General features: G+C 41.1%; 1 protein-coding gene across 5 annotated transcripts in view; it reads left to right on the forward strand.

The window, feature by feature from the left end:
- LOC110975061 (DNA damage-regulated autophagy modulator protein 1-like) overlaps nt 1-24,710 on the forward strand; it is a 57,187-nt gene that overhangs the window by 629 nt on the left and 31,848 nt on the right. For 3 of the 5 annotated variants that reach the window (XM_022227167.2, XM_087130412.1, XM_087130411.1), the window contains exons 1-2: nt 4,365-4,886; nt 16,017-16,136. In XM_022227167.2, the coding sequence (XP_022082859.1) occupies nt 16,069-16,136 (68 nt within the window). In that variant the 5' untranslated portion in view covers nt 4,365-4,886; nt 16,017-16,068. Of the gene's footprint in view, nt 1-1,464; nt 1,610-4,364; nt 4,887-16,016; nt 16,137-24,710 lie in introns of those variants that run through there. The other 2 variants (XM_022227166.2, XM_022227165.2) reach the window with 1 other exon arrangement.

Genomic DNA, 24,710 nt, shown 5'->3' on the forward strand with positions numbered 1-24,710 from the left:
TTTTCACAAGTGCCTTGTATACTGAATTCCATTAATGCTGTGTTGAAATTACTAACAACCAAGGAGGAAGGAGGGGACATACCTGTAGGAAATATTTTCAATGGTTTATGTTGCACGCTGTGTATGCCATGTTGGCAACACGCTGTGCAGCGTCTCCATGTGACACTGCAACAAGAAGTATCGAACACTGGCTATGGCTTTTCACCATTTGATAAAAATTTGAAGCCGTAGTCGTAGTAGACACGACTAGAACGCGACTCGCCCATCATGCGCGACCCCATACAAACCCGTGTATTAACTCAGTGGTGCACCGGCAGCGGTGGGTAAACATACATCACCTGAAAACAAACTGTTGTTTCATTTTCAATCTCTATACTGGAGACTTTAGAAAGGCTCGTACATAGGGCTTTAACAAGACTAGCCTACCGGTAGATAGATTCTACCCCATTCCCCCCAAAACCCTAAATAGGTGGCCTTGGTCACGGCTTAACACCAGAATACATATGACAGAATTGTTCAACAATGGCTTGAAAATTCCCGACGGAAATAAACAAATCATCTCCGGAACAGTGAGCACTGCATATCACCCGTCTGCAGTGGTTATGAAATCAATGACTTTTAAGTCTTCTGTTGGCTATGCAGTTACATTATCACACTTCAATTGCATTCTGTTCAATTTTCTGGCCTGGTGATTTTCAAGAGCCTTGTTAATTTTTTTCTCCCAACCTGGGTTCGTTGTATGGCTTCTTCTTCTCAGTGTCCCTTGCATCCAAAAGATGAGACGTTGGTACCACAAATTGAATGCTTGTTCTGAATTGCCGGAAGCAGAAATGGGGAATTACACATTGTACTGGTAGGCCTACTTTTGAGGGGGGGTTTATCTGCAAGTATTTTTCTTGGGATTTGCCTACTTGTGTGTTTGTAAGTCTTGAAGGACTTAGGTTTTGAAATCGATGACACGCACCTGTCTGCGTGTGGCGTGAAGATTAGTTTGGATACTTTCAATGAATGATGGAGTTGACTTTTTGGATGGCTATGATTTGAGTACTTGTTGTCCTTGTCTTAACATCCGTCAACTCTAACATTATTGGGAGTAAGTGTATTGTTTGCTTGTAAACGCGGAGAAACGAAATGTCTCACCATACATGCATGTGTTTAACCCTGCCCCTCCTAGATCTTTAAAAATCCTCCAGATTTTGGAGGAATTTGCTGGATTTAGGAAAGTACATGTACAGTACAATCACTCTAACTTTACATTGGGCACAACACCCTCAACATTTCACATTTCTACCAGTACCCCTTGGAGATTCCAAGCAAAAATGACTGAGGAAGTTGAGTTCATTATATTTGCCTGTAAAAAATACTTTATTGAAACTAGACAAGGACATCTCATTCGACCACCACGTCTCAAATCTATAAATGAAATTAACATTGTGTAAAATTTCCTTGTTTTATGTTTTACAGGATTGGAACAAGTGCAGAAATTAAATTGGCAAGATCTAAGCGGAAGTTCCTGCTTGTTGAAATTGGTTGGTTAGAGAATTTCAGGTGTAGTGCCTACTTTTTGGGAGGGGTTCGCATCCAAACACCCACCATGGGGCATGTACCGGTAAGTATCTAACATCAGTTACCAGTTAGCCACAAGTCAAAGCAAACCTCAGCAATTGTGAAACTGAGGTGTATTTCAGTGATCGTTTGCTAGAGACATGTTTGTGATATTAAAGCAATGGCTGGCATGGAGAGTCTGTTCCATTATGGTGATCGGTGATGCAGTGTTCTTCACCTAGTCTAGCCGCCAAGCCGTTAACAATACCTAAAAATAGGAGTTTTCTCAAGGGGTCCTTCATTCAAAGGTTGGAATTTTCTTTGTCATTTCAACTTTTTTTTTTTCTTGCTTCTATCCCACACTCCCTTGGCTGGCTAAACCTAGCTGGAAGTGCGTCACGTTAAGTAGTGGGACCAACTGTACTGTCTCATGAGGTACATGTACATGTATGTGTGTCTGAGAAGTCATACTTGTACTTGGCAGTGATTTTTCTCTGGGCTGTTGGCCTGTTGTCGGCAGCCAGACAGGGGAAGATGAAAAGATCAGACAAGATTGCCTTAGCAGATGATTTATCATTAACCACGACCGTGACTTAAGAGAAAAAGTTGATGTTTCTGCTTTTAAGGTCCTGAATACATTTTCCCTTTTTTCCCCCATCCATTTTGATAAGCATTAAATTAATGAAAATCTTGATATTTATTTTTTATTATTTATTTTTGAAATTTTCTTATTTTTTGAAACCACAACAATTTATTCAATTCCAAAAAAAAAACACAGACAAATTAAAAAAACAAATGAACCAGTAAAAAACAAAACTGCAGGCTACATGTAGGCCTATATATATGTATGTTTAGCTTACAGCAAAATAATCACTGTCATAAGGGAAGTCTCAGTCCCCTCACAGGGAGCCAGTTTCTCTTTGCAAAGCGCCCTCTTCAACTCATGCGCGGAGGAGATATGAAACCCCATTAACGCATCAGATATCATATATCATGTATGTACCGTACTTGTGCCTTCTACCATTACCCTAACAGTCAAGCCTCCCATTTCAATATGATTTTACGTACACCCCACCGGTAGGGAGTTAAGGTTATGTGATCTGTTGCTGTTTAAATTCTTTTTTTTAATTGTTACCAGTGTGTCGTGTTTAAAACAGCTTTCATTGCATTGACCTTACCCCAGCTCCTTGAATTCGGTTTTAATTACCGCAAGAGTACACTGGCCCTCAACATGGATTATCACAGCCTCAGTCACTGAGTCTCGCTGTTTTAATCACAAGGAAGCAGGCAGTGGAAGGTACACGTGTACACGGATGAAGTCATTGCTGCATTTAGTCATTCATGTTATGGGGCCCAGCGAGGGGTTCCCTCTCCCCAATGCAACAATGTGGACAACTCAGTTACTTGTACTTGTTCTCAAATATTACACAACCTTTCATTTGCTCACAATTTTACATAAATACCAGTATTTTTGTGTAATATGGAAGGGCTGCGTAATCAGAATATCGACAAGAATATAATATCAAATCAGTGCTCTGGCAATCACATATTTCAGAGCACTGATTTGATATTATATTCTTGTCAGTATTTTTTCTGTGTTTGGCACAAACCTTACATTCTGAACCTGGCAATCATAGGCTGATGTGGAAGCGTTGTTAATACCGGTACCCCCTTGATATTTTTGGAAAGTGCGTAAAGTCTTTATCGGAAGGTCTGTGGTTTCATTTGTGGAATCTTTCTTTCCAGGGTGCCATACGGGTACCGGTACATGTACTAGTACATGTACCTGGTACCTGGCACTTATAACCTCTCTGCTGCTCATCTTCTATAGTAAGGAATGTAGCAGTAATTTTTCCAGAGATATCTCGTATCTCACTCTTAAATGTCCATAACTGAATAGAACAGGGACCCACATCACCATTGTCTTTTTATAACTTTAGTACAGTACGTACACGTACAAGTATTTGCATATACATGTATACATGTCCAGTATGTAACTTAAATTTCTAAATGTACATGTATATCAGCCATGTGATGATTTGATGGTCAGCATTCAGTTTATATACATGTACAGTAGCTGTGTGCGGAAACATGTGCGCCTTCGAAGACTTGCAACATTCTGGTGTACATGAAATTGCCAACAGAAATACATGGGCATGTACCGTACCCAGATTAAAAAATGCATGCCCCTCCACGGACATGGTACGCTTCCTGTAATGCCTTTGTCAATCATGTTACTAATACGTCACATGAACAACCTCTGTATGGATATTACTTGGCACTTCCAATAAGCTTTTAGAATCCACGTTTGTCTCATGGACTGTAAATGCATGTAATACAGGTTGATTTTATTTTTCCAAATGCCACATGACTCTCCATGAATTATGGACTTTCCCTATCCAACTTTTCTCAAGGCCATTTGTAGACTCACTGACAGCAGTTCTCTAAGTCCTCTCCACAAAATGTGCTTCCCAAATTTCCTACTTTCCGTGGAATCCCCAGCCAAGTGCAGTTGCACCCATAAATGATCCCCAAACTGAACCAAATCTCCCACAGCAGTCTGAGGGAGTCTCCCCTGTGCCTAGTCACCCACCCAGCTCTCCTCTGATTGGTCAGTAGTAACCAGGAGGAGGAGGAGCTTCAATCCTTGCTGTGACACATGAAACTTGGTGAAGTCCAGCTAATGAAGGAGCTGTGACTTCAGTGATTGGCTAATGCTGTTAAAGATGCAAATGAGAGGGCGGGACTTGCATACCGGTACATATGTTCCTGTGAGTGTTGATTACTGTACTTGTGTTATGTACACTGATTACCAGGGCCAACATGCAGTGCAGTGTGGTACTCATGCATACATTTACTGTACATGTACTGTACTGTACTGTAGCTTTGAGAGCTATGCAATGCACATGTGCATACGAAGTGTGTACCAGTATCACATCAATAACTGTCTTTTCTCCCAAAGTGAAGGGGCGGAGCTTACTTAGTTCCTTGTGGTTTTTTCTCTCCGGAAGGAAATTTCTGTTAGTAATCTGTGATACAGTCAGTAGATTTTTCCATGGCTACTGATCCCTTCAAAAGGAGAGAACTCTAATGCACAGTTGCCAGAAGTGAGTTTGCAAGTCACTGTCTTGCGAGGAGGATTGGAGAGCCTGCTACGTTACCCTCAACAAGAAATTTCACCAAAGTTCCATTGAGAACCATCCTGGTGTGTGCTTTTGCAGGGAAGACATTTTCTTATAGAGCGATAATTTTTCAGTTTGCTTTTGGAAACGTGGAAGTTGAAGGAAAACTCTTGGAGGAAGGTCTGTCTTGTGAAGGAATAAACACAAGCAATTCCAAAGGTCTGTATAATCTGTAATATGGTATTGCATAAATAATGTTTATAGCTTTAATGTCAATCTTAAATTGGGTTTTGATACGCTGTTTGAAAAAAAAAATCAGTTTTGTAGTTGCACAAGAAGTCTCATAATTGTGCAATATGTACCTGTAAAGGACAACAATTTTTGCACATTTGAAATTTTTTGAATCGTTTGTTTACTTATTTACCTACCAGTACATGTAATTTGGGAGCTGAAGGAGCTGCCATCCGCACACATCCCTTGAATTATTCCAAGAGTAGATTTGTCTGTGACTGAGTTCAGTGTGAGTTCATCCAAAGTTTTTACACAACAGAGAACAGTTAGCCGCCACTACTTAAACTCTGGACGATTAATTGTGCACAAGTAGGTCAGATTCTGTTTGCTGACGCTTTTATAACTTTTTGAATGAAGCTGTCTTCTGCCTTGCCCTGGGCCCATAGTGCCCCATTTATTTAAGGGACCACACTCTCCACTTTCTTAGCAACTTCAATAAAGTTGCAACCTGTCACAACAGGGTTCTTATGGCGAGGTAATAAAATGATTATGCCCCTCATTAAAAGCTGAACCTCAGTGGTGTGAGAATTCGGCTTTTTAGCTGATTTCAGCTTTTTTGGGTCTAGATGTTGACCTTAACTTCCAGCTTTTTTTGTACACCTGTTCTGACAAAAGTATGGGCACTTTTTGCATTTCAACTTTTTACTGGCTGGCCACTCACACAAAGTTCATCAAAGAAGCAGGGATTAATTCAAACCATGAACTTCATTTACATGTACCGTTACATGTACATGTACTTGTAAATTGTATCATTTTTTTTTAGCAAAGGAGATACATTGTATTTTTAATTGTGTTCAGTCTGACAGAGATATTTAATTGTGTTCATTCTGAAAACTCGCTCATGTAAACTTTCCCAAACTGAAAGCAGGGGACAGCATCTAGAGGGTGGCTTTGAATGGAACTTTTACATGTAGCTGAGTGCACAGTGTGCAGTCTCCAGGGTGGATTTTCGTTTGAATGTGTACAATCCTGCAGGCTGGGTGTGCAGTGTGTGCAATTACTGGTATTGCTATTAGTGTTGTTCCAGCCTCTTTTCAGGGAGAGGTTTTATTCCATTGAGGTGCATACCGGTAGCCCGTCCAAGTCGGACACGGGTCATAAGACTGTGTTTTTTCTCTTGGCTCAGCATGAGCGGATGATGTCAAGTTGTGGTACGACTTGTGTACATGTACATGTATAAACCTGTAGGTTCTCCCTTTGCAAAATTTCCTGCATTCCGTTGCGAAAAGGGTATACCTGAGCTCATACATAAACTAAATGTCAAGTTTCTTTATCAAGGAACTTGGGGATTTTGCTGCTTTTAGGCTGTAACACTGAGCTCTGAAACAATAGGATACACCTGGCCGTGGCAAGGTATTTTCTTTGGATGTGGAGGCCAGAGAGTGACATTGGACTTGAATCAGAAATCCAAAATTTGACATTCATGTCACCACCAGACTTTGACAAGATGTTTTTGGTAGGGGTGTCTGAATTTTCACTCCTGGTCCTTTTTGGGGGGTTTTGGAGAGTTACTGGAAATGACAACATTGTTGGCTTCAACAGAAACCCTTCAACTTGCACTTAAAAAGTTGCTGATTTCATTTCCTGTTGTTTTCCCAGTAGAAATTGCCATCATGGCTAATTTCAGCCATTGATTTCTCCCTGGACCCCAGCTTATTATAAGGCCAAGACCATCAGCATAAAAGCTGGCAAATCAAAACAAGTAAATATTTTCTTGCAAGGGGTCCTAAAAAGGACCTAAATTGGTCCCCCGAGGGTTGTACCCCAAGGCAGAGTGGATAAGACCTTGGCGAACCAAAGTTTCATATCAAATTATTCGGTTTCTTTGCCTTTTTCCTTGACCAAGGAATGGCTTTCCTCAAATTTACAAACGATAATAACAGCATACCGTACAAAATTAACAGTAAAAAATTACACCCCTTCAAGATGTTTTGTTCGGATTTTTGGAGGGTTCAATTTCTCCTTAGATTTGGAGCAATTTATGCAAATTTCAAATATTTTCCTCTCATACACATGTAAGTTGTGGAAAAGTGTAGCTCCGGTAAGTCATGTAGTTGTCATATTCATGCAGAGTTTGAAGCCATGCAATGGCCAGAGATCATATTAATAGCTGTCCCTGATTCATAATTCCCTTGGTTTCTGTTTGCTCTGTGCAAACTATACCTGTATGTACAGGTACATGTACTGTACAGTGTGTACATTATTAATGCTGTTTGCACTGCACATTGAAAGCTGGTTTTTGTACGCATTAGATATGATTGGGCACTGAATAGAGGAAAGAGTTGTGTGTTCCACAAAATTTCTTTGTTAATTCATTGAAGGTGTATTTGAAGTGTCCTTTGCCAGGAAATCACAACACAGTTTTATCATTTCTGTCAGGTTTCGGGCTAATTTTTCACGCAAATTCTGAGACTCTCCATCAAAATCTGATAAACCAAGAGGCTTTGGTCCAATTTGACAAACTGACTGCAGATAGAAAGTTTCACTAAGCAACGTGTGTGTTGCTAAGCAATATCACTGTGGATTGGTCACACTGGTTGCCGGAACTGTACACATATGTTCAATCTTGGTGTGTTTTCTGCACTGTAACAACCAGGTCAGTAGCTGACCCAGCTTCACTCTGGCCATTGGCCCTAGGCATGGTGAACTTTTGAAGCCCTGTGGTCACTGTTAACAAATCTAATTTATTAGCCGAAATAAAAGGTAACAGGCCAACTAATGACATCCGCCAACTCAAGCAGTGGGTACACCTGCTGACACTGGCTAACGTCCATTATCACCCACTCCTCAAAAATAAGTCATACTGTACATGTAACATTACCTTGTATTTTCTGCATTCAAGCCTCTGCACTTTGGAAATCAATGAGGTGGAAAACGCTAGTTTGGTTTTATTTTGAGAAAGGTTGCCTCACGGATGACATGAATGATGAAAAGAAATTTATGTAAATTTTGTCGGATGTAAGATTTTAGTACCGTACATGTACATTTGTACATTACCGGGGGTACATGTACATGTACTTACCATTAGTGTGAAATTTGTTTGAAAAAATTGATTTTGTTGCACTGCATTTGTTTTGCTTCTGAGTCCTACCGGTAGCTCTTTTTTCCAAGCCAGAATGTGGAGGAATGAAGATTCCACCGTACATGTACATGTGTGTATGACAGCTTATCACCTGTACATGTACAAACATGTAGTAAACTCCGGGTGTCAGTTTCTGCTACTATGGCTTCATTTTTGGCAGATGAGGTCCAGTAATTATATAAGTACCGGTACCAGGTACAGGAGGTACATATTGTCACGCAAGTGCATGGTACCACATAAGCTGTACATGGATTTCACATTATGCAATTCCTTAGTACCTGGTACAGGCACGGACAGGTGGAAACTTGTGTGACTTTAATCAATTTAAATTTGGGGGGGGGATATCCTATGTTTAAATCCTTGGTCTCCCTGTGGGCCAACACAGGCTGGAACGGAAATATACCGGTACATGTACGAGTCAGTCGTGGAAATTCCTTTCACTTCCAAATGTTGCACAGCCAGGACAGCTGGTTAGGATTTCTATGAAGTTCAAATGTCTGTGCCTTGCTCAGAAGTGTGCTCTGAAATACACGTACCGCCAGCCTTGGCGATCCACCTGTGTTGCTGTTCATGTTTTTCAATTAGAAGGTGTTGTGCACAAACAAGTGTGTGCAGGCTAAGGGACGTTTCATTCTACTAGTAGCATAGTCATAGTGACGGGACTATGCATAGAATAGAAAAGAATAGAAGAGAAGAGAATAGAAGAGAACAGAACGGAAGAGAAAAGAATAGAATAGAGTAGAAATTTATTGCTACATATTCATAAAAAGTACAACTAGTACAGATTACATGTACTTGACTGCTTGCTAAGTAAAAACCTAAAATACATATAGAATATTCACAAAAAGCACAATTACAGTCTGTTTTTGATTAAATTAGGTTAAGATTTAAAAAACAAACACAAACTACTCTGTGGTATATCACCTAGACCCTATATCACCTAGACGTGCCAGTGGCCAGTGTCTGAGATTACAACCTTGAGGAGACTATCCTTGTAATAGTATACTTTACAAAGATAACCGAATATAATGCACATGTACACATACATGTACCTGTATGTTTTATTTGAACATGGCAAGATACTAGTCCAAGAAGGACCAAGGTGTTGTGCCTGTGATGGAAATTGATTATTAATTTTGTGGTACCTGTCTTGAGGAACGAGTCAGTCTGAGAAATGTTGGACCTGGTTAATGACAGGAATGAGAACCTGCCAGCAATGCTTCACATTGTAATGGAATTCACTGCCTTGAGTCATTGCCTGTGGCCCGACGTCGATGGGCAAATTTCTCAAGTTAAAGTTTAATTATTTCCCCTCCCGTCTACTTGGTCTCCGGCCAAGGCTTAATGAAGGGTGTCCGTCCTTCCCGGTGGCCGCTCAAAACAATGAAACAACGCCCCTGGCTGTTGTACTGTTGTTATAAATTTCAACCCGGTACACACAGAAGTAACCGAAAACCGGTTCATTTTGTCCGAAAGTTAATATTCCTTTGATAAGAGACCGCGCTTGATCTGGCATTTGGTTGGGCAAGGAATACAGCTGTGGGGTAAAACCATGCTGAACTTTGACAAATTTCAGGGCGGTCAGTCGGGTCCATTTCAAATTTTAGCCCTTCGTTGATCTGAGGAAAAACAGGATTGTCGTCTTTTATTTGAAGCACATAAAATTGGGGCGTCTAATTAGGGAGGAATTCAGAACATTGTACATGTAGCTCATCCAGTCATGGAGCCTTGCACCTGTTTTTTCGCAAAGGTGACACGTTGATTTCAAACTTGTGAAGTTTGGGAAATTGATTTTGAAAAGAAGCATGCGTCACTTGGAAATTTCAGCCTGTTTTGGGCAAATTCTTGACATTTCCCAGGTGGGTAAATGACAGTGAACTTCCCCAAATCTTTACACACAAACCAAATGAAACATGAAAATGATTAACCCTACCCACATCAATCAACAATTTATATGAACCTTGTCTGTCAAACCTGTAAGTAATTATTTTCAAAGTAGACTTACTGTACTTACACTGTACAGCCAACTTCTACAACAGCTGTCTTGAAATTGAATGATAAGGAGGGAATACCAGTACCATTACTGAAGTAAAGATTTCTGACTGAAAGATTATAAGATCTTCTATTGGTTACTAGTATATGTAATACTTAGGCCGTGTCTGAAAGGGGCTTCCAGAGCTACGGCTAGGTCTATTGTCTACGTGTCTCCGTGCATTTCCAATGGAGAGAAGACCTAGACCTAGCTCTAGACAACAGATTCGGATGCAGCCTGCGTCTTTATCTTCTGTACCGGTATATTTATTATCATTGGTTTATTGTCAATATTTTCACATTGCAGCCCGTGGCTGAATTACCTTTAAAATGCACACAGCACATCAAAAGTAAAAACTAATAAAAAATCAAATAACAGATTTATATGGTGTACATGTGGTACATTAACCCTAACACTCCTCAATCCTTCACCTGTTGGAGGATTGAGGACTGTTAGGGTTAAGTACCAAACAATTCTTAATTTGCAGTGCATTGGTCAAGAGAGTCACAACCGAAATTGCATCTCTGAGCAAAGCTGCGCTCTTTTTTAGAATTGAATGAGTTGGTCATATTATAGGAAGGATGAGAGTGACCTGTACCAAACAGTGCGGTGACCAGACACTTTGTCTGGCAGGATGATATTAAAACCCCTCATAAGATCATCACCCACTTCCCCTTTCTTGGCCCACGCAGAATGTCTCATCCATCCCTCGTTAACAGATCTCTCCGTAACGAGTCCGCGATATGAGTAAGCTTGTTTTTTTTATGGCCGGCCGGCTCCCTACAACCAGACTAGGGACCATAACGCCACTGAAAAAACTTTGATTTAGGTGACTTTCTGCTTTCTCTCTTTTCCGTAACTACCACAGAACTTCCTTTTGACAGATTGAAACAGCAAGGTTGAAACTGTTTCATATATATGTTAACTACGGGTCGTAATTTATCTTTTGGTACATACTGGGTAAACTACATGTACCGTAACTTTCCTATGCAAAGTTTTACTGGTACTTGAGTCGGTACACTTCACCAGTTACGCTTTCCTGAGAGTATTTAAATGAAGTTTTGGAGGTTGGACACCAGATGAGATACACTTCTTCCCAAAATAATGTAACCAATCAACGATGCATTGAAATATTGACTTGTTTGCCTCAAACATTTCTGTCTTGTTCTTCGGCCATTTGTTACTTTAGTGAAGTACTGAGTTGAGGTACATGTAACATTAACACCGATATTTGTGACACTTTCTTCACATGAAAACACTTGAGATCATTATTTCTTGTGCCTGACTTGAGAAACTAAGTCTGCAAAAACGGAAGACGCTCATTTTCGAAAAGTACATGTCAACCATGTGCCGTTTTTCTGTGGGTAACATTGGGTCAGTTTTAATGATGATGCACACATTGTAATCATGCCATCATTGTAGGCTTCCCAGAGGGGAAAAAATGGCAATGACTTGGCAAAGTACACTGTACATGTACTGTACATGCTTTATGTACATGCTTTATCGTTGCATAGAGTTAGAGACAGACGTGACCTTTTCTTGCTGTCATGATCGGCCGGTTGGTTGGTGTTGAATCATTTTGAATTACAGCCTGTATCGCAGGCTTGATCTCGAGCCTGACGTTGTAAGACAGAGTACGGTAGGCCCTGCCAAGTGACAAGGGCAGGAGGAAGCAAGCTCTCCCCTTGACTCGAGGGGCCCTCTAGCCTCCAGAGTCCCTCCCCTGAATCAGCTCCTGGAGATTAGGCAGTCGTATCAGGAAAGAAAACAGGCTTGAGGTCCTTCTCTCTTGATTAAACGTCTATCAGGTTTCTTGGCTGTGAAGGCTACATGTACATGTACGGTGTAGGTGCACAGGATGGCCTAGTTGCAGGGCAGTTATAGCAGAGATGGCTGTCTAAGTTTGCAAGGTCTGAAGATGTCTGAGGGGAAATGGATCTCTGGGTGTTTGTGGTAGCCAGCGACTCGCTTGGCGGATCCAGGATAAAAAATTGTGGGACTGGCAAAAATAACCCTTTGGGTCAATTTCACATATGAGCCTGTTTGTATATTCCAACAGCACAGTCCAAAATGAAGTGTGTCCTCTGTCCAAAGCCATTCAGGAACAGCAGTACATGTACAGTGTATGTATGCGTGAGGTCTGCCCTACCATAGAGCAAGCTGGCCCTACTGTTTCAGCACACATGGATAATTTAAGAAACTTGGGGTTTTTTTTGGTGTCCCTGTCACATTTGACATATGAGTTTGTAAGTTCAGAGTGATGAATTAATGCAAATTGCCTGCCAAACAAATAGTAATAGTTTGAAATCAATTTCCGGTGATATTTCCATGGCAAATACATGTAACCAAGATCAGATGTAACAGGGACCTGAAAAGGTCACACTTTTGGACCCCTAGTTTCTGGAATTACCCAGACGGGTTTGTTCTGGAATGACCTTGCCTTTCTGAAATACCAAACTGGCTGGTTGCTAAGTTTTCTGAGCCACAGAAAATATTTACTGGTACTTGGCAAAAACCGGTTTCCAGTTGAAAGGTCATGTTCTGTGTGATCATGTGTACATGTAACTGGTTCTTGGCTAATTACATGTATTGGTTTTGCCAAGACTTTTTTACTTTTCTTTTTTTTTTTTTTTAGTTTTTTTCCTTGAATTCCCATCAACTTTTCATATTTTGTACAAACGATTGTACAAATCTGTATTTACGCACATGCAGACATGTATTGTGCATCGTGATAAAAGATTTGCTTGTCTGCTCCACATTGTGACTGCTGGGGCCACTTTGTTCCTTTCTAAACCATCAAGGTATCCACTCATCCATTAAAGTCAACCCTTCGACTTCAGCCTCACTGTCACAAAGGTTTAAAAAAAAAAACCTCTCCATATATACTGACAAAACAGCAGTCTCTTGTCAAGGGAAACAACCTTTATTTAATCTTAAGTAAATTACAAATGTAAACCCAGCCAGTGTACATACAAACATCCTAGGGGCTTGATGAACAAACAAAATTGAGGAAAATAAGCTCCCTGACTAGACAAAAGCAAGAGTGGTGGACAAGGCAACCAAAGGGCTTTGTGAAATCGCTGGCAAATATTTGTAAGGTTCCCCGTCAGGATTGGTCAATATTTTATCAGTTTGGGTTTTTTCGGTTGGTGTGTGGGTGCTGGGCTGTCGGCTTGCCGGATGGAATTTGTCGGTTTGTCGGTGTGCACGTTCACCAGAGAAATGAATGCTAGTTACAATGGTCTGGTACCAGTATGTACATACAGTGAAGGTGGGAATATATGTTAAATTTGAAAAACATTCAGAAAACTTTCCCATACCAAACGGTCCACTCTTAACATGGTGTCATTGGAAACTTTATTATACAACAAAGTGTATACAATGTAAATAGTCAACACCAAGTTCCGGTGATGAATTCATGGTATTCCTTTGATCTGACCGAGCAGTAAAGTGTTCTGAAAATCAGATTACCTTTTACAGGCATCGTTTACATAAAAAATGAATGCCAGATTTCGTCAATCAATATATCAAACCTCTTAAAGGGGTGGTTGGAAAATTTGTAAACAGATTTAGAATTTTTTTTCATTTAAATGTGTAAACGTCGCACCCTTCAGATACATACAGTTGGTGTTGGAAAGACGTTTTTCTGGTCAATGGCTACGGATGTTTACTGCATGTGTCAGTGTAGGAACTTAAGCCATAGCTGCTGAACAGCCAGCTGGAACGCAGGTCACTTATCATAAGATGCACCTGTACTCTATCCAAGCCATAACATTATACACGTTTATAACGCAAGGGTACTTGTGTATGTGATCCTCACACATCATACATGTACATGTAATTGTAAAGCACCGGTTAATCACACTGTATTCAACTTCACTGCTTCTTATTGATACCTTTGGATCCTTCAAACGCTTGTGTAAATGTTTTGGTTTGGCTTACATTTGGCCTCCCTGCCTGGCACCAGTTCACCCCCACAAAAATGCATCTGGACGCTTGTTCTGCTGGCCACATCCGACCGCCGTTGGTGTGGTGACCATTGTCCGAGCTTGACCGTCAATGTTTAGTCACAATCTGGTTTGTTGACTTCCTGATTGTGCAGGAAATGGAGATAGAGGGGTGGGAGGCAGGGGCAACCGCTTGTCAACTGATTGCTGTTTGCCTTCCTGCCTTGGATATACTAACTCTGTTTGGGGTTTAGTGGTTCATTCTCTTCGCATGCAAGCTTGGCGCAAAAGTTGTTTTAGGAATACTCATGAATAATCATACATGTAAGTGTGCATACTGGTACCTGTACTGGGATTGGTGAAAAGTTAAAGTGAATAACATGAATAATTCATGAGTATGCACGTTACCGGTACCAGTACATACTTTTGCATTGGTATTGGAAATGCATGGTACCCGGTACATGTACATGTATATGAAGTCATGAATAAGTCATGAGTGATTATTCAACTTGCAGGGGAGAGAGTAAACATTCTGGCCATTAGGAAATTTTTTCACCCTAATATTTCTGTATACTATGATTCAGAATAAACATCTTATAATTACATAAGGTATTCTTATTTCACCGGGGGTGAGATTTCTCGGCTTTTTAGCTGATTTCAGCTTTTTTTGTTCTGATTTCAGCTTTTTTTGATCACTGGCTGTGTACAAAAGTATAGGAGATTTTCACATTTCAGCTTCTTTATGCCTTTTTTCAGCTGTTTTATCATTGGTCAATCTCACCCCTGTTTAACATAAGGTATCAAATCTTTGTACAGGTATATGTATGTTTTTTCTGTAATTTGTGAAGAACTGCTGAGGATTAGGCTTATGAAGATGGAAGTCGACTGAAATTTCTTCACACCAATTGACAATTGGAAATTCAAATGGAAGAATGAAACATGTAGTTAGTGATCAATTCACCTGTTCAATCGATGGACTTTTTGTAAAGGGAGCAGATCGTTCTTTAGAAATTGTATAGCAAGCTGTTAATTGCCGGTTTTATTCTGTATTGTAAGCATTGCAGGTCATGAAATTTAACGTACAGTGTAAAGCGAAAACTTATGTTGTCTCAAATTTTGTGATTTGATTGAGTATTTACATGTACATGCAGAGGTACAGGGTGAGCTGTAGAAATTGGCATGACTGAGCAAAATTTCCGAAGGGGTACCCAGGGGTGCACACATTTTTGTTTTCAAAGAGGCACCAACAGCAAATGAACTGTGGAGTGTACGTACTTGTGCATAACATTTCAAAGGTGTAAATGGGAAGGGGAGGGGCATAGACTTGTCGGGGGGGAGGGAGGGGGGTTCTGCCACTGAAGAAGCTGCCTCTCGGGAAATGGGTCTGTGACATCAGCTTGGGGCGTCAGTAGTGTACTGTTGGTCAGTGAATTCTGCAGGTCCTTCTGAATAGCCACAAATTGGCGCTACAGTCTGGCCTTGGGACTTTTGATTGCCCAATGGAAAATGAAGAGCTTCCTTCCTTCTGGAGTTTGTTATCATAGGGATTGAAGACTAATGCCCTAGTCCCAACATTTACTGGGGGATGGAAGGGCTGTTTTGTCTGTGTGTGTTTTTTTTTGGACAGAGAGGGAAAGAACCCTATGGTATATGAAGGTTAAATGCTCCCCCAGACTGAGGCATGTTTGTCTTTGGAGGAGATTCTTGCAAGAAGGAATGCACACCTTTAACAATGAAGAATATGGATGGATTAGAGAATGAGCCCTTGCTGGGAAGATAATGTACATGTACTGTGTATGCTCGCTGTTAATTACTTTTTCTGTTCACATTTGAAGCAGATAAATCCCTACAAATCTGCCTGAAGCCATGTGTACGTACCCTACAGGAGGAAAAGAACTCATTGCCTTGCACATCTACCGGTAGTTACCCTTTTATAAGTCGAGATACTTGCATAAAGAACAGAAGGATAATCCTTTGTGTTATTTATTTTTTTGCAGGCACAGAAAGCCGAACATCTTCGTTCAACCTGCTACCTGAAGATATCCCACAATGCCTTGTGGTCTAGCATGGCTCCCCATCCTCTCATCTGTAACCTCCCTTGGAACCATCATAGTAACGTGAGTTCTCCATATTCCACGTCCTTCACTGTTCGTATTAAGTACATGTACATGTCATTCATTTTGTTTCATATACCGGGTACATGTAGATCAGTTTAACAGAGCCATACCTCATATGTAGGTTTGCACTGAGGCTGAAAATACTTTGTGCACAGGTGCATATGTAACAGACCTGACTCACGGGAAAAAAGGTTTGGGAAGGTACCGTTCATGCCTCCTCTTGATCCAGTACCCCTGTGAGTATTCTGTGCAGAGAGCAAATTTTGAGCCAGCCTCGCAACTTTGAAACCACACAGTCACAAGTGAGCCTCATTACCGTCACCCATTTCTTGTGAGAGATCTAATTGGGATACCTTCACAGCGTGAAGTGGTGCGGATCCAGGGACCCTTGGAACTTTCCTGTTACCAACTGATCGATTTGCCTGTCCAAGCACCCTAAGTGTGCCAGTTTCCAGTCTTTGCAATAGCCCCCATCTTGCTGCTGCATATTGCTCCCCCCCCCATCGCACCCTGCTGCTTCTGAGAATAGCTGTCCTGTTGTGCAGCACAGCCTGAAGAGGTCACCGAAGCCTCTGTCCTTCCGGCTTGCTATCTAATCATTATCATCCTCTTCAGTCCAATTAGCCGGGATTGATACTAATTAAGTGGGATTTAACACAGGGCAATGAATGGAAGTCTTTTCAGCCAATTTTATAATGTTGGAGACTCACTTGGAAAGGACTGAGTGCCAAACAGCAGCATTTAACTGAATTTCAATGACTGACAAGGAAGCCGAACTATGCACCTCTACATGATGAGGATTTTATTCATGTTGAAGCCATCGTTTTGAAGGACTTTGTTGAATCTCTGGCGTGGATGGTGCTTAGATTCGTTGTTAACTCAGTCGGATTCTTCACACGAATTGAAATGAAGCCAGTGCATTGAGAGGCTTTTCTTCCCCCTGGGGCAAAGTTATTAGAATCAAAGTGGTATTGCATTTTATTGAGCAGTGTGGTTAAATTTGTAGACTGTCAAGTACTTGAAGGCACCTGCTCCCCTGAATTGGGTCGGGCAAGAACCCATGTACCTCCAATTTAGTGTTTTATATGTAGCCCGGTCGAGATACCACGTGCAAAATGGGTACATGTTTGTAAAGCAGATACAAAGCCAGCTGTCCAGATAATAACCTTTTGTTGAAGAAAAGAGGGCACTGTGTATTCGAAGTACTTTGTGTTCAAGTTGGCTTGCATCCCTCCCCGCCCTTTCCACGCAACAAATGTTGGAGGGCACTTGAAGTCGGAGACACACTTTCCGAAGTTCCAACAACTAGAGCTCCAACCTTCTCTTGAGATAATTACAGACTTCAAATATCCTTTGTGCACGGTGATTAAGACATAGAAATAGTTTATAAAAGTCCATAAAGGACCAGAGGCGCCTAGATATCCCAAACTGGGTCAGGCAATCACCTGAAGTCACCTCATTTTTATGGTTATCGACCACCCAGCCGAGGCAAAGTTCAGACAGGACTTCACAGTGCAGATAAAACCTTTTGTTGAAAAGAGGTACATGTAGTGATGTACATGCACCTGTGCATGTATACATGTACATGCACCTGTACATGTATACATGTACATGCACCTGTACATGTATACATGTACATGCACCTGTACATGTATACATGTACATGCACCTGTGCATGTATACATGTACATGCACCTGTGCATGTATACATGTACATGCACCTGTGCATGTATACATGTACATGCACCTGTACATGTATACATGTACATACACCTGTTCATGTATACATGTACATGCACCTGTACATGTATACATGTACATGCACCTGTGCATGTATACATGTACATGCACCTGTGCATGTATACATGTACATGCACCTGTGCATGTATACATGTACATGCACCTGTGCATGTATACATGTACATGCACCTGTACATGTATACATGTACATGCACCTGTACATGTATACATGTACATGCACCTGTGCATGTATACATGTACATGCACCTGTGCATGTATACATGTACATGCACCTGTGCATGTATACATGTACATGCACCTGTACATGTATACATGTACATGCACCTGTGCATGTATACATGTACATGCACCTGTGCATGTATACATGTACATGCACCTGTGCATGTATACATGTACATGAGGCTGGCAAATTCAACCCTCCCTTTTTCCCTTCCCCCAACAGAAAATTAAAAAAAAGATAAAAACAATAAAATTCAAGAACTCAAAGTCTGTAATGTGGCAGAAAAGATGTTCCTTAGTTGCTGAAGTTCTAAAAAACTGCAGATGTACACTGAACATGTGCATGTACATGTATAGAGCAAACGATACATGTACATTCAGCCTGTGAAGCTACATGTACATGTACTAGTGATGTACTGGTACATGTAGCTAGTGGAATCTCAAACAGTAGAGTTCAATGTACTTACGGTAATTCCCTTGACTATATGAGAAGACATGTTTCAATGCTTCAGCAGTTTCAGTAATTACCGGTACTATGGTACTGTACCAGTACATGTACCGGTACCTGCTAAGCTCATTAGCAAAAAGAAGTCACCTTACACTGTACATGCCATAATTCTTTTGCCTTGGATGAATATTCTGCTTAGCAAAATTTTGTGCCATATACATGTAGTCTCACTGAATTTCGCCCATTATATTTGTTGACATGACACCATCTTAGCCACATTTCCCAGGAGGCTTTGCTGAGAAGAGTGTACAGTGTACATGTACTGTACCATTGTACATGTATGTGTACCAGTACCTGTCATTGAAACTGTCTTTAATCTGCTTGAAAAGTAATGCTCTTAATAGTAAACCTCCCTCTTGGGTTACTAGTATTGTTTGCCGAGGGAGATCTGTTTTACCTCATGGTTGGGACAAACTGCCCGCCCCTTTTAGCTGCAGAGGGGGGTAATTGGTGAATCTCCCATTGTACTTGGGTATCAATGTGTGCCTCATTAGTACAGGATTGTCGGTAATCAGCTTGACTTAAGTCGGGTGATCTATTCTCCCCTCAAGTACTAATCCTCCAATCTCTCTGGACTGTTGGCCTCCATGTCTGTCCTGCATTGTTTGTGTATCAGCATGAACCCTTGATGGGCACTTTGGGTTGCTGTCAGTGGGGATGCATTTAACTGTGAAGTCGATATTCTTTACACATTGATATCTGGGAATTCGTTTTTGCCAGAATTGGAAAAAACAGGCTTGAAACTTTCTCTTGAATAGGGCTAATTAGATCCATCTCCGATTGACTCCAAGGTGCAACTGATCACACCGGTGGGTTACACTTAATGCTGTTTGAACGGCTGCCTTCTTGTGCTGCTCAAAGTGACTCAATGAAACAAGTCTAACCTAAATTCCATTATGCTTGTGGATCTGTGGCCACACCTGTTGTGAAATTCACATTTAGGAATCCTTCAGAAAGACCAGGAAGCAAACTTTAATAGGCCATTTGCAAGTTAAATTGAATAAAATCTGGTGCACTGAGTTATCTGACTGCACATAAAAATAACAATTGAATTCCCCAGACTAAAGACACTGTTGCTATACCTCGTAATTCGGAGCACGCTTTCGCATAGCGACTACCATCTCTGGAATGGACTGGTTCCTTTATGCCCTCCTTATCCATTGAGAATAGTATATTATTGCAAGGCATCTCTTGTGTAACAAAGCAAAAGCTTGCCCCGAATCACGAGATATAGCAACAGTGGTTTGAGTATGGAGAATTCAAGTTGTTATGTTCACGTTTATTTAAAGAAAGGTGTACCAGATTTTATTCAAATTTTACCACAAATGGCTTATTGCCCCTCTTTTTACCTTTTCAACGTCATGTTTTTAAAACATTAATTTTTTTCAGTACGGTTTTCCTATTACACTGCTTGAATGTCGCATGTTGTGCAGTGTAAATGGTGGGCTGATTTCAAATTAAAAGGTGGATTTTTAAAAAAGTTTCTTTCACTTTTCAACTTCCACCTGTTACCTGTTAACATTACCAGTCGATGTAGATGGACTGTATGTGTACCATGTACTCTCCTTCTGCAAAAGGTTATACGCACCAACACAGACCTTTTTTGGCAACATGAAAGAGCAACGACCTGAGAAATTATCACCAGAGCATTTCATGCCCCATGTGACAGAGAACCCAATTACCTGTACCTGTACAGTGAGTAAGTTGTTTCTTGCTGGCCTGACTGTCAAAAGCTAACTGTTAACAGTTGAGTGTACTGTGGGCCCATCATGGTCAGCCTAATCCCCTTTGCATCTCCTTAACTCCTTCTCATCATTCACTTCACAACTCTTCAACAAAAGTTGGCTCCAGACCTGTCTGGTCTGCTCAGCCGAACATGAAATTTTATGAAGTCGTTGGAAGCAGTAAAAGGGCCGAAGGAAATTCAAAGGGTGCACCCAGGGGTGTAATGAGACTCACAGTCATTTGCAAAAGTTTAAGACCACCTTGAATTTTATTGGTATTTCTGTCACTGGGCCTGCATTACACTGTCTCTGCATTACACTGTCTCACTGAATGATTACTTAACATGATTTTACAGTGGTGCATAACATCAGTGTAGTGCTATATACCCATTGGAATGAAATTTTTGGCAAAGGCAGGTCTTGTATGACATTTTGCCTGCAAGGCAGCATGGGTAAAAAAGCCAGTCTAAGCAATCAGAAATAAGGGAGGGTACACTGAATATTAGATTGATTCATGTAATATGATTTAAATCAAAAATGTTCAACCAAGGTTACACGCTGAAAATAAACATAAGTTGCCATGATTGATTGGTTTAAGTTTGGTTTTCATTCGTGTTAATGCATTTTCTATGGGTGGTCCTAAACTTTTGCAAATGACTGTACAAGTAGGTGGTCACCTTTAATCTCCAACTTGTCAGTCATTTTTGAAGTTACTGTACTGTAGTTTTGTGTGCTGTTGTTAAAGGGACACTCCTGAATTTCTACATTTGATGCAAGAGCATGTTTAATTACAGAGTTAACATTCTGTGGTGATGGAAATTCAGTTTTGAGGCAATGATTTGTGCCGACTTGATAATACTGCTTTTCGATATGGGTCAGATTTTTTGAGAATAAAGTTACCGGTACAGGACGGTCCTGGAAGTTCTCAGGACAATATGCGAATTCTGAAAAAAACAGGCAGTTTTGGAACTTTTGTTTCACCGATATTGCCTTAACCGCCTATGGCGTGTCTAAAATCATATTGAAATTTGAGGATTCAGGACTTTTGGGAGTTATTGAAACTTGTTGAACCCTGGTCATCCTCCCGTTCCGCATATTTATTGACATTACTGAAGTGAGAGTTTCACTTCCCTTGCAAGAAATCAGCAGGGTAGATCTTAGATACATGTAATCATGGAATCAACCACCTCAGTGTCAACTGTCTTATTGTACATGTATGTCCAAGTAAAGGTTGGATTGGAGCATAATGGATATTCAACTTGACCCAGCGAGGTCATAAAATGTCCAAACCCCTCTCGGCGGATTGTCGTCTGAGTTTGAGGTTCAACGTTCAGCAATCTCAAACGTTGACCTTGCCTTAATCCTTACCCAAACATTAGTCCTTCGAAATTGGGAAAAGAATTTTGGATATTTCCGATTGATCTTGATTGGGGTAGTGGCTTGTTGACAGACAGGCCTGTTGGCCTGTTAGTGTGAACCATTCCACCCACCCCAGTCTCCACCTGTTCCCCAATGAATTACCGGAAAAAGACTTTTTGGCCACCTGCAGCCCCTGGGAAAAGGTGCTTGAGTTATTTTGGCCATAACTGTTATAATAGAAAAGACTTTTAGTTTCAACCTTTGTTGACAGATTTGTTAATTGTTGGTGGACTTTAGAAGCTGATCACTAGATAGCCAGATGGGGGCGTGTCCTAGGGCAAAGGATTATGGGATATGCAGGGACCTGCCCTGGAGCCAAAGTATTATAAGGAATCGATATTGAGATCAGTGCCATCTTGGTAGTTGTGGTAAGTTGGAAACTACCCTCATTAAAGTTATGACAAGTGAAGAATTGCTGGCTCTGAGGCCAAACTGACTGACTCAAAGTGGGAGTGGTTACCCTCAGGCAAAGCATGATGGGATAGCCACTCGTACCTGCCAGACAAATGATGAAACAGCTGGGCATTTGAAGCATCAAATCAAGTAACAGTTTTGATTGATGGCAAAAATGTTCAGGCTGGCATCCTGTTGGGGGGGGGAACCTGCCCCCCTGTCAGGACTTGTTGAAGGTTGAAATAATTCAGGCTGTTGTGGTACTTGCCAGAAACTATAAGCGCACCTAGCCTGCCCCCAGGGCAGTGCATGCTGGGATAGCTGTCAGAATCTTCCATTTGAGTTACTGCATGTACTTCATGTAAATCCCGCCCAGTTGCACATCCTTCCCTTGAACACTTGCTCCAAACAGCTGATGTGCAGATGAAGTTTGAGCTTTATTCGCGTCACTTGTAACAGGTTGAAAGTGAGGATTGGCAGTCTGACTGCAGCAGGATACCTTTAGGCATGTCGGTTTGCGAAACAGTCTACAGTCTGTGTTTGCCAGGTGTTAGTTGGGCAGAAGGAAAAAACAATTCAGCCATTTCTCTCCCATGTAGACTTTAGCATTTGAACCAAATGAAGAAATTGGTATCTCCTCCGTTGCCTTAACTTTCATATGGTCTGATGTTATCATGGGGCAGCATATCAACTCACTGAGCCAGAATGGCTACAGTGACATCAGGAAGTTGCAGCCTGGATCCAAGGGCAAACACGTAGGCCTTGCCGAAATTATTTGGCTACAGTTTGAAATTACACACGACCCTATGGGCAGTGCAAGCCGCAGCCAAGTAATTCAGACATGGCTATTGTAGACGTAGCCCAGGTTTAAGACATGGCTGTCTGTTTTGGCTTCCCTCTCACACTCTAACACATCACACATACGTTTTTTGATATCAGCAAATAATTCAGGTTTTCTTGGTCTAATGAACTGGAGTCACAAAAGTCCATAAAAATCCAAATCCTTCCCTGAAATCAGTACAGATTCAGCAAGTACATGTATCATTACAGTAAGATGCTTTAGTTCTAAATCAAACAAATCTACAGTGTACATGTAGATTTGCAAGGAAGTTGCGAGCAAAAGCTTAAAAGAAAATTTTCATGGCTCGGCTGTCAACCATTCTTTTGTGCTCTCCTGTTTGCCGTGATTAATTCCCCGGGTTCAACTCTCCTGGTCACATAATCTGCCGACATTCGGTGGCAACAATGCCCGGCCGACAAATTCATTTACAAACTCTTGCATTGTGAGCTGTGACAGGTCCAATCACCAGGGTGTTTGTGTTTAGCCAAGTCTGCACCCCAACATACAAACAGGTGGCTCAAGTTGCAGTCTGTGATTGCAGAAACCCTGCTTGTTCAAAAGCCCTGGCATTTCAGCAAATCCATTCATGAAGTCAGACTTGGAGGCTGTTTCCAATAATGTTTTGTAGTTCAAAAATAAAAAAAAATTATGATGTGACAAATCTGTAGGTTTCCAGTTGTTGAGTTCATGTAATATTACTCGCCATTCTGATCTATAGCTAAAAGTTTTGGAGATCAACAGTCTCTGCTGGAACAGCAAGTGTTTAAGAATGGAATAAATTTTAAAATGTTCATAAAAGATGCCATAATCAGTCCCACTCACTTTTTCTCCAGGTTCAAAAACATCTTTAATTGCATGAGCGTAGACCTGTAATGTGACACCAGAAAACTCACTCTCTGTAACGTGTGTCATTTCCTTCAGTGTCAACGGCACCCTAGGCGTGAAACACGGCCCCCACGGTTTATTTGTCCAGTTAACACACTTTCAGCCTTTAGTTTTTTCACACCCTGGTTGTCAATCCCCCCTCCCATAAAAAAAATCACCGGGTACTACTAGAGGAATGTTAGAGAAAACCAAAATGACCAGACAGAAAAGAGATGATGAAGTTTGGAACTTCTGTCTCTGTGAAAAGTTACACGCATGCATACTGTTTACGGTACAGCTGCGTAAGAGATTGTTTTCAGCTTCACATTCTGGCATAATCCAGAAGATGAAACGTAGGCAACATTTTTGGCAGTTTTTCCAACACAAATTGCCGAATAGGGCAGTTGGGCAATTAAAAACCCATCAGCCCGGGGCTGTGTGGGCCATAAAAGTAAGAATATTGATCTTAAAAGTCGAGATTTTGAAGGCTGCTGTTTTGTTTGCCTAGATGATGTGACCTCTTTGCACCGTTTTCCATAAAGGCTCAGAGCGGTTTTATTGTGCAAGTGTAGGTGTTGCCGGCGACACTTTTTATTGCGAGGTGAATGGACAGAGGACAGTGATAGTATTTTCATGGGGCGTAACTTTCATTGACTGGTCACCAGGGAAGTTTTCCAGACCACCTGCTCCATTCAGACTGAATTCCTCATTGATCAAACTGACTCAGTTGAATGCAAATACAATCCAGCAAACCAATAAAGAATCTGTCAGTCACTTCAATTATATAGACCCAGTTTTACAAATCAGGTGAACTGCTTAAAATGTCACTTTTGTGCAGTAGTCAT

The sequence above is a fragment of the Acanthaster planci genome, linkage group LG20 (assembly GCF_054643075.1).
Source record: "Acanthaster planci isolate LZ-2023a linkage group LG20, COTS_SCS, whole genome shotgun sequence".
Classification (NCBI taxonomy): domain Eukaryota; kingdom Metazoa; phylum Echinodermata; class Asteroidea; order Valvatida; family Acanthasteridae; genus Acanthaster; species Acanthaster planci.